The sequence below is a fragment of the Neolamprologus brichardi genome, chromosome 3 (assembly GCF_056152115.1).
Source record: "Neolamprologus brichardi isolate AB-2024 chromosome 3, ASM5615211v1, whole genome shotgun sequence".
NCBI lineage: Eukaryota > Metazoa > Chordata > Actinopteri > Cichliformes > Cichlidae > Neolamprologus > Neolamprologus brichardi.
Window position 1 is genome coordinate 29,653,634 of NC_142106.1, and position 11,020 is coordinate 29,664,653.

Sequence of the window (11,020 nt, forward strand, 5' to 3'; positions counted from 1 at the left end):
ATATAATCTGTCACTGTCTCATCTGGTTTCTTCTGTAAAGATGTCAGCTCTGTGTACAGTGCGATGATTCTGGGCTTGCCTTTACTATCGTAGTGGTCACGTAGTATTTTTAAAGCTTTTCTTCCGTCATCAGTCGCATCTCTCATTACCAGTGAAAGGCTTTTATCATCAAGAAACTGTATCAGTTCAGCGTAGCATTCAGCATTCTTCTCTGCATCTGGGTTAGTGGCTAATTATAGTGTCCTTTAGGCCAATGATCCGCATGTGGCCGAGAAACTTTGCCTCCCAAAGTTCGTAACTGTTTTTGTCTCCGTTGAACACTAACCTCTGCCATCTTCCTCCTGTTGTGTCACGTCTGGGCCCATAACCTGTTAAGCTCGAAGAGTTTTCTTCTTCTTCGGCCATATTCTCTTAATAATGCACACACTTGGTTGGTTGATTACTTTTCCCGTTTCTTTTATTGTTAGCAACACAGGAGGGAAAACCATACAAACTTCAGCAGTTCGCGCTTCGGAACATAAGGAACAGGAAGTGAAGTAATCTGTAATCACCAAAATAAAATCCTTTCCAAAATAAAATGACAATCAGAAAACATCTTTCACAACATAAAATAAATTAATATATTTACTCATGAGAACACAAATCTAACACTTCTTATCCTGTATCTTTATATCATTATTGTCCTCAGGTGATGGAGCAGCAGGTCAGCATTGGCGTCTCTATACCAGCTGAAAGTTCATGACACAAAGTGGTGACAAACTGTCTACAATGAGGCTACTATCAGCTGCAGCTCTTTGTCTGACTGACAATGTAACATGCTTTGTAGACCATTGAATTCATCCTGTGCTGACCATTATGACATTTGTCAAATGGAGATCACACAACAAACATGACTTACTTGATACTGACAATGTGAAGGCTTCACTCCACTCTGTTGAAGAATATGAGTCATCTCTGCGTCGACTCTTACACATGTAGTCTCCACTGCTGGACTCAGAAACTCTGAATGTCACATCATTATTGTGTGTCCACTGTGTGGGTGTCCTGAGTTCTCTCCATTCATACTCCCACTCAGTGGTTTCACCTCCTTCCTGCACCTCACATGTCAGAGTGATCGTCTCACCTCTGAATATCTGAGGCCAGTTGGGTCGTTGTTTTACAACAACTTTATTGGAAACTGTTTACACATATTAACAGTTGAGATACAAATAGAAACATGAAATCAACACAGAAAACTTAACATTGTATGTTTGATAATCATGAGTGAATGTATATTTTAAACTAAATTTCTGAACTCACTGGTTTTCTCAATGGTGACTTCATCACTTATATCAGTGGCATAAACTGGGTTTCCTCTTGTTCCTCTGCAGCTGTAGATTCCTCCTTGAGATACTCTGATATCTCTGTTTTGTTGATCTCTGATTTGAACTATAGAGGTTCTTTGGGTTCGTCTGAACCACTCATATTTCCATCCATCAGAGCTCTGCACAGAGCAGGTCAGTGTCACACTGCCCCCTACTGGTATGATTGTTGTTCCTGCTGTCAGTGTGGCCCAGGGTCTATCTGCAGATATGAAAGAGGAAGAAAAATAAATATGTGTTTTTCATTATAACAACATAAGAAAATTAAAAAAAATAAAGTTTATATTTATGTTTATATTTGTAGATCTCTAAATAACCACGGTCTAAATGTTTGTCCATTCTATGGCCCTGAATGTAAACTAATGCTGGTTAGTTGGTTTAGATAACAGAAACATCATCACTTTAAACTTCATGAAGCTTTTCATGTTTCTTCTTTTCCTTTAGAAATGTAATTAAATTTAATTTCATCCACGATTGACTCTGTTGTTAAAACTCAATTTGTTAATTTTGTTAATGACAACTTGCAGAGTCTGTGAGTATTGACGCACTGACTTTACAGTGGTCCTGGTTCAAGTTCAAGTTTCAATGACAAATTTAATTAAATGTTGTTCAGTTGATTATTTGAACAGGGATCATACATTTATGCTGTCGGTCACTGAAGACTTACCTAATACAGTTATAGAGACAGTATTACTGTTCTTTTTATCACGTGAGCTCTTCCTGTCACCAATGCACTGATATTCACCACTGTCACGTGTAGATATAATTTCTAATTTGAAGTCTTTGTTTGGACTGTAGGAGAAAACGTCTCGACCATCCCTGTTGATTAGGTAATACCAGTCAGTGTCTTCTCCTTCATTCATGTCACATTTGAAGGTAACAGACTCTCCAATGAAAAAACTGGACCAGCTGGGTTCAATAGTTAGCACAGCATCTAGAATCCAACACAACCACAAAGTTAACAATCTGAAACACTTCATGTACTATTGAAGGCACAACCTTAGTTTATATTCACAAAATTATAAAGATAGTGATAGATATATAAATAAATAAATAAAAAGAAAAATGTAAAGTGCTTAAGACTGAAACAGTAGTATGTAAACAGAAGTAAGATAAATAAAAAACAAAAAAAGTGAAAAGTGTTTTGTCACCTTGAGCGTGTCCAGTGCAGAGAAGTGTACAGAGCACTAAAATAAAGACAGAAACTTCAGACATTATCAAAATAGCAACACTCAAATATGTCTGTGTAGGTTGTCAATCATCATAAAACAGGAAACAGAGGATGACAACACAAGTTTGACAACATGAACCAGAAGACAGGAAACATGACAGACTAACACAGAAGACCTAAGTGAGACATAACTAAACTAAACTTAACGCAACTAAAGGCAACCAGGTACCTACCCCTGGTTTATTATTACTAGTCTTATTGTTTGTGGATCTGTACTTCTAGCTTTAGTTGTTGTTTGTTTTGTGATTTCTAGTTCTTGGGTTTTGTTCCTGTGCCCCTCATGTTTAGTTCTGTCTTGTTGTTTATTTCCTCAGTCAGTCGTGTCTTATGTCGCAGTTTGTCTCTCCTGTCCCTGTGCTTTGTGTTCCCTCTGTTCAGTGTCAACGTCGTGCCTCTGTGCCTGTCGTGTGTTTCCTGTTTTATTTTGATAGTCTCTGTCCTGTGTGCAGTGTGTCCAGTTTTGCTTCCCTTTTCTCGTTAGGTCTGATTTGTCCCAGCTGTGTTGCCACCTGTTCCCCATCCTCTTGTTGTCCTGCCTGTGTGTTTAAGTCCTGTCATTTGTCGTGTCGTACCCTCATAATGCTGTGTATTTCTTTCCTCCCTGTTCCAAGTCAGTTCCTAGTTTTCAGTTCCTCGTTTATTTTCTAGTGTTTGAGTTTCTAGTTTTGCTTTGTATTTGGATGAGGAGTTTTCCAGCATTAAATCTGCCGTTTTGAGTTTACTCCTCTGTTTACGAGTCAAACATACTGCCTGCCACACAGAAAACCATGACAACAAATCTTTCTTGGATAAACTAAAGCAGCTCCACATACAGACTCAAATTAGAATGAACCACCAAAAAACATGTTGATAACAAAACATGAGAGTCCTCTGATCAGAAAACCTTAAATAGTGATGACTGATGCTCTGTTCTTCTTACTAAAACATGTTTATGGATCAGTATGAATCAAACAATAGAAGTCAGTGATGTACTCACAGAATAGGCCCAGCTCACAGAGCAAAGTGGCTCCCATCCTCACATCCAGCAGTGACACGTCTGAAAACTTCTACAACTTTCTGTAAAGAGAGAGAGTGAAGCAGCAGCACAGCAGATACCAAAGAGCTTTGAAGAGAACAAAGAGTATTTTTTTAACTTCTTTCTGCTTCCTTCCTTTTACACTGAAATAGCAACTAAAAGATCTGACCACAGCATGCTGTGACATCTTTATACTCTCCTGCTGCTGCAGAAACATCAGGTTCTTTCTTTATGAAAAGGCCTGTAATACAAAAACTAAACCGAAAAAACTTGACATGCAGTAATTTTTATTATACAAATATCCGCGTGACTGAGCAGCTAAAAAGGCAAAATAAGATCACAATTTCAGGATAATTTTTAAATGTGAAGTGTTTAGGTTATCTTACGTGTCAAAAACACAACAAGAACACAGCTCTGGCTGCACCTTCACACACCACACACACCGAATACTGTTTGTCATAAACCATTAGAAGCATCAAATCACAGCATCGAAGCATCATCATACAGAAACATACATAAAAAGACACAAAATGCTAATGTTGCACTAAAGGCTGCTGCACAAAATCATTACATTGCTTCAAATATCCAATTAATACATTTCCATGAAGAAATAAAGTCATCTGTCCAGGGTGTATCTCACCTCTCATCAGCTGGGATAGGCTCCAGCCCACCTGAGACACTGAACTTTATAAACAACCAAGAAAACAGATTCATACAATATTAAGGTTTTCTTAACTGACAAAGCTGAGCTTGACTCATTTAAAGTATTTCATTACACTAATGCAAAACAGAAATCGTGTCCTTAAGCAGAAGTGGGCATGAGGCAAGAGGAAGTCCTGCCCTCTCTCTCAGATTATACGTGCTGCTGTTTTCATGGTGATGTAAGCTGTGTCAGTGACAACACAGTGGTCTGGTTCCTGGGGAATGTGAGTAATGTTTTGTTTTTTGTTTTTTTAAACTGAAATGTAAAATAAAACTCTGTCTGACTCTTTTATAAACTGTTTCCACTCAGAACTATTAAAGCAAATCCAAAATGTAGACCTGTTTGAGCTGACCACATACAAAACACTGTCAGTCTGATGTTTGGAGAGCAGAGCAAAGATGCAAACAGAGCCACCGTATGAATGCTATATTTATGTTTCTTGTTTGGTTTCCTGATGCACATTTTTTTTATATATTTTATATATACATGTGTGTGTGTGTGTGTGTGTGTGTGTGTATATATATATATACATACATATACATACATACATATATATATATTCTAGTTTTAATGACTATTAAAAGTTAATAGTACAAGCCACATTTATAAAACAGTTCATTTTGTACACTTTAAATACTTTAAAAACCTCACATCCACAACCAGTTTTAAACACTGGATATGGTTTCTTGTCCACTAAAGAATCAAGAGGCTGCTTCTCCAAAAGCTGGTGACTGTCCCTGAGCCATGCAGATAAATAAAACTAACTTATTGTTACTGTTTCTTCAAAAAGCTCTATAGTTGACAATCATTGTGTAGATTAATGGTTGGGTCTGCGCTTCCACAGGCCCCACTGGTTTAGAAACTTATTCTCGTTAATGACAAGGAAGGAAACAAGACGAACAGCTTCAACTGGTTTTTACTTGCACAAGGGAGGCCCCGGTTGGTGTCTCAGAAAAGCACTCTGAATCCAACCACAGACGACCACGACTCTGGCCCCCGCTTGCCGCCTTTTATTGAAAAGAGTTACAGTACACACAAGCACCTCCCATTGTAAACCCCCCCTATGGTCACAAAAGACAAGGCACTATGTGTGTATGTGTGTGCACGTGTAAGCACGTGTGTGTATGCACGTGCAAGAATGTGTGTGTGTGTGTGTGTGTGTGTGAGTGTGTATGCTTGTGTTTGGGGGTGCGTTTGTGTGACCTCCTGCTTACCAAAAGGGTCATAAAGGCAGGAAGTTCACTAAGCAAGAAAACAGAACCCTCACATAGATGTCCCTATAATAAAACGCTACAGCCTCCCCCACCGACAAACTGGTTGGAGAGGTGGTCAGAGACAAAGGAATGTCTTTGATCATGCTGCTTGAACTAAGACTTACAAATTTAAGTAACATAATGACAACATTTAACAATTTGATTGATTTGATTTGATTTGATTTAATTTGACTCCAACATTAATAATTCCTTTCTTGAACTGTCTACTACAGGTTTGTGACTGAGCTTCTTGGAGGTGAGACATGTGTCTCATGTTCAGGTGCTTTCTGACACCTGCATCACACCATGGAGGTCTGCAATGATGACTCAAACTACATGGTGAAATTTAAGTCTCCGTCCACACTAGCCCGGATAGATTTGAAAACGGTGTTTTCATCTGAAAATGCTCCGCGTCCACACTATTGTTTTCAGTTGTTTTCACAGAGTTGTGCGTCCACATTGAATCGGCCGAAAACGCTTACGTTCCAGTACCGCGCATGTGTGAAGCGCAAGATAATTTGACCTGCCTCATTTCTGTCTGCCCTTTATTTACTCTCTGGCTCTTTGAAACGTTGCGGCAAAATATCATGGAAAAGCACAGAGTTTTTAAATGGACGAACAATGAGGTGCAGTTGTTGCTGCGAGTAACACAAAAGTACAAAGTTGCAAAAGAGAGTGAGAATTAAAGAATTTGAAGAAAAGCTATCTGAAGCATGTACAAACTGATATTATTTTTAATAGGGCTGTCAAAATTGAGAGCATGCTTATGTGTATATGGGGGTGGGAATACACGTTTGTGTCTGTGAGCACCTGTACGTCTGTGTCTATATGTCAGGTTGGGTCTTAGACTCCACCTCTCTGGGAACATGTCAGTATGTATGGAGTCCTATGTCCCCTCACCACACTCCCTGCCGGTGGCTGATGCCCTCAAATGTGGGTGCGTTGGTGTTCTTGGTGTCTGGGGCTGGGCACTCATGTATGTACCGGCTCACTCCTGGTGGCTGCTTGGGGGGACCTGGCGCCTGTGGCCCGGCTGGGCCCCTTCTCGGGGGTGGGGCGCCCTCAGGCCTCTGGGCCTGAGGCTCGGTCCTCCCAGCAGAGCCCGCGGGCACGTCACTGCAACCCCCTCTGGCCTCTGCTCCGTGGCTGCTGGGTGACCTCTCATCTGGGGCTCCTCAGCCCTTCCCAGGAGGGTGGCACGGTTGTCCCTTTGGTGGTCCTCCTTGGGTCCTCGTACTCTGGGCCCTCTGGATGTCTGGGGCCTGGATCCCCACCATACCTGCTTCATGCCCTGGGGGACGGGGCTATGGCTCCCCACATCGTTGCATGGAGAAACCTTTTGAATACAAGTGTGCTGATCCACACAGTTGTGCACACAGGAGTACACACGGGTGTTCACAGACACAAACTACATCTTTCTTGGCTGCTACCTCAAAGCACATTGTGCGCTGTCAGTCTTGCGTGCTGCACAATAACATTTAATATTTAGTATTGTTATTTTTTATTTAGTACTGTTATCTACTGTTATCTACTGTTAGCTAGTTTATTGTGATGGTGTTGTATTTATTATGTTGTTCTTTTTTGTTTGTTTTCTCTTCTGTTTTTTTTTCTTCTCTCGACAGGTGATCCAGGTGTTGTTTTTTTCTTTTTTGTTTGTTTGTTTGCTTTTCTTTTTTTTTTTCTCTCCCCTCTATTTTGTCTTTCTCTCCTTCTCTTTCTTTCATCCTTTCTTTCTCCCTATCCTATCCCCCAGTCATGTCTGTCCCATCTGTAACAACTGAAAATAAAATAAAATAAATACATACTTATAACAAAGATCAATCAAATGGACCAATATGGCAAGGCCATGATGATCCACTTGGTAAAGTAAATCCGCTTGGCATCTTTTTTGGCCTTCAGACAACAATTCTGATGGCTAAAGATCCAAACGGGACAGGCAAAAAAGAAACACTGTATGACTCTTCCATAAACTCTTTCCACTGAGAACTATTAAAGCAAATCCAAAATTTACACCTGAGTGTAGTAGTGTGGACCCGCATCCACACTATGGTTTTCAGTCGTTTTCTCAGAGTCCCATCCCAACATGTAGCTACATTCAACCATCAGTGGCTCAAATAGCTACTGTGCTTTACCCACGCTTTAAGGATTTAAAGTGTCTTGCAAGGGGAGAGCGAGAAGAGGTTTGGCCCAGCCTTGAGGCCCTGCTGCAGGAACAGTGTAAAAATGCCACCACAAAGGAGCCAGCAAAGACAAAGAGCCTCCTCCTCTCTTCATTGTCTTCAGACCCTGACTCAGATGAGGAAGCACTGTGTAAAAGGGGCCTGAGTTTATACAGAGCAGAAACCGCCATCAGCAAGACAGACTGCCCGCTGCAGTGGTGGGCCAGTTGAGCAGGGACCCACCCACAGCTTTCTGTCCTGGAAACGCTCTCAAAAACACATACATTTCAAAACAGAGCTGCCCCGTCGCAGCGTGGACACTCGAAAACGCAGACTTTCTAAATCGATGACGCATTTTAGTCATGTGATGCAGTCATGTGACCAATTAAACAAAGATAGCGGAGTGCTTTATACAGCAGTTGTTTTGATTGCTTTCAATTTTGACAGCGCTATTAAAGATTAATATCAGTTTATTCATGCTCCAGATAGCTTTTCTTCAAATTCTTTAATCCCCAGGACTGGAACGTAAGCGTTTTCGTCCGTTTCAATGTGGACGCACAACTCTGTGAAAACAACTGAAAATGCAAGTGTGGACGCAGAGCGTTTTCAGATGACAACGCTGTTTTCAAATCCAGGAAGTGAATGAGCTAAAACAAATAGAAACAGAGTATTCCATCCACCGCCCAACAATAATCTCAGTTAAAGTCATCAATGCTCCACCTGCACTGTGTGCCTCCCACACCCAAGTTTTGCTTCAGCCAAGCTGTGTTCCACTTGGCCTGTCCATATCTATCATCTGCCTCTGGTGTTCCACAGGCTTGATGGTATAGAGTATGTATGGGGAGTGTGTGTGTACTGTGTTCATTTCTGTGTGTCTCCATGTGTGTGCGAGTATTTGCATATGTGTGCATGAGGGTGGGAATGCACATTTGTGACTGTGTGTGGCTGTTTGTCTGTGTGTCAGCTCAGATCTTAGACCACCTCTCTCAGAACTAGTGATGGGTCGTTCGCGAACGAAATGGCTCTTAGAGCCGACTCTTTGAAGTGAACGACGCGAACCGGCTCCTTATTGGGAGCCGTGAGGGGTTTTTTTTTGGTTTTTTTTTTTCTTTTTCTCTCCCTCTCTCTCGCCCTTTTTTCCGCTAAACTCCGCATGCGCGGCCTGTACTTTGCGCTGGGCAGAGGGGGGAGGGGCGTTAGTTACACTCGCAGTAGCACAGGAACAGAGCCAGAGAGAAAGAGAGCGAGGGACAACAAGGTCACATTAGAAAGGTATAGTAATCATCCACTATTTTCAGTTGCAGATGATAAAGGATTCAGAAATCATGCAGGCCCATATGACAGAGAATGTGCATCTTCGTTTTGTTTTAATATTTTAATTTATATTTAATTGTGTTGTGGTTTGCAGTGTTTTGTGTTGTTTCACGTTAAATTTGTTTAAAAGGAAAAAGCTGAAAATTTAAATAGTTAAAAGTTTAAAATGTAAATAGTTGTTTTTTGTATTATATGATTTATTTATTACATTTTATGTGGAGTGAATAAATAAAGTATATTTATGGTGGACCTTAGAGACAAAGCATGTACAAACTCAGAAGCACGTACAAACTCCAAAACACGTAAAAACTCAGAAGCACGTACAAAAGACAACAGAAGTGCTCCAGGTTTCTAGGGTGCAGTGTTGAGTTTTTGTTACCTAGTGGCTACACAAGCCAGGAAGTATCAACAACCGGATTTGGTGTGTGGTAGTAACAGGTAAATGAACTTTTTTTGTTAAATTATTTGAATAAATATGAGTGCTTGTCTATAAATACACAAACAATACACACATGTTTTCAATTGTGTAATTTAAGTGATCTGGGTAGCTCTGTTTTGGAAGTTCAGTAAACGCTAGAAATGTGTTTTGGAGTTTGCATATACTTTAGAGTTTGTACGTGCTTTGTCTCTAGGGGCCATATATAAACATATATAAATAAAACCACTTTTTTTACATTAGTAATTCCTTTTCTGCATAATTTTATATTATTGTTAATGATTAAATAATTAAAGCAACAAAACAACCTGAAGAGCCGGTTCGGAGCCGAAAGAGCCGGCTCTTTTTAGTGAGCCGAGCCGAAAGAGCCGGATCTCTAAAAAGAGCCGGAAATCCCATCACTACTCAGAACCTCACCCGCTGATGCATTGGCTGTTCTCAGTGTCCAGGGCTGGGTGCTTTTAGTTTCTTTTTATTTTGTTTTCCCGTGGACACTTTCAGATGGTTTTAATTACTTGTGTCACAAACTAAATTATATCTTAATGTTAGTTGTTTTGGGGACTTAATGACCTTAATCAGATCTGTGTCTTTTTATACAGCTGATATAAAGCTGTGCATAATCTGTGTCACATGGTACCACATCGCCATCTTGTGCTTTTACATTGAGTTTCAGTAATTCCTGCCAATGCTTCACTTGGCTTAACTGCCACAACAAAATCTAAAACATACAGCTCTGCTATCACTTTTAACATAAATGAAGACAGAAAACTAAACAGCAGTGGTGTTTGTAGGGTTACTGAAGTTGGGCTATGTGGTGGCTAGCGACACAGCTATGTTAGCATAATATAAACAGTGAAACTGGAGGGTGAACGCTAACATTTTTCCATTTGATGAAAGTTAATGTGATGGTTCCCGAAGGTTAGGGACAAATGCAATCGCATGGCAGTATGCTATAAACTGACAAAACTTCAGTCAGGAGAACAACTGAGATAATCCATCCACATTACAAGGTTACTCATTAATATACTGCTGCATGGGCTGGGCTGTAGTTATATCGTAAGGTTTTAAAAACTGAGCTTTAAAATGAATAGCTGTAATGAAAACCGAGAGAGGTCGACAATGATCAGGGACTGAATTTAGGGGCTCGTTCCAATTAAATAGAACAAGATACAAAACATTAAAACATGTTAAAAACACAAAGCCTTAATAAATGCAGATTAGTTTTGACCTGGAAGCAGGGTTCATACGTCATCACTTAGAGACCGGATATCCCACCTGTTGTGAATGTTTTAATGCAGTACAGTTCTTCTTATTATTATTACTTTTCACATCCTGTTTATGACAGTTAAAATAAACATATTCATATAACAAATACATTTGTCTCATGTAAACTGTATATGGTGTTAAATAGGCCTATACTACTGTGCTTTAATGTTGGTCATAAGGGTGGTACATCAAGAGCCATATATTTTATGAGGGTGTACTCAGTGTGAAAAGTTTGAGAACCACTGGTCTAATATAAAATATTTGCCAAATCAAACACATGCA

General features: G+C 40.1%; 1 protein-coding gene across 1 annotated transcript in view; it reads right to left on the minus strand.

Annotated features, from left to right (window-relative positions):
* LOC148104161 (Fc receptor-like protein 5) overlaps positions 1 to 3,605 on the minus strand; it is a 50,466-nt gene extending 46,861 nt beyond the window's left edge. Inside the window, exons 1-5 of the mRNA XM_087836166.1 lie at positions 3,569 to 3,605; positions 2,513 to 2,548; positions 2,029 to 2,295; positions 1,300 to 1,563; positions 899 to 1,177 (exon numbers count right to left, since the gene is read on the minus strand). Coding sequence (XP_087692292.1) covers positions 899 to 1,177; positions 1,300 to 1,563; positions 2,029 to 2,295; positions 2,513 to 2,548; positions 3,569 to 3,605 — 883 coding nt within the window. The remainder of the gene's footprint in view (positions 1 to 898; positions 1,178 to 1,299; positions 1,564 to 2,028; positions 2,296 to 2,512; positions 2,549 to 3,568) is intronic.
* Positions 3,606 to 11,020: the final 7,415 nt, after the last annotated feature.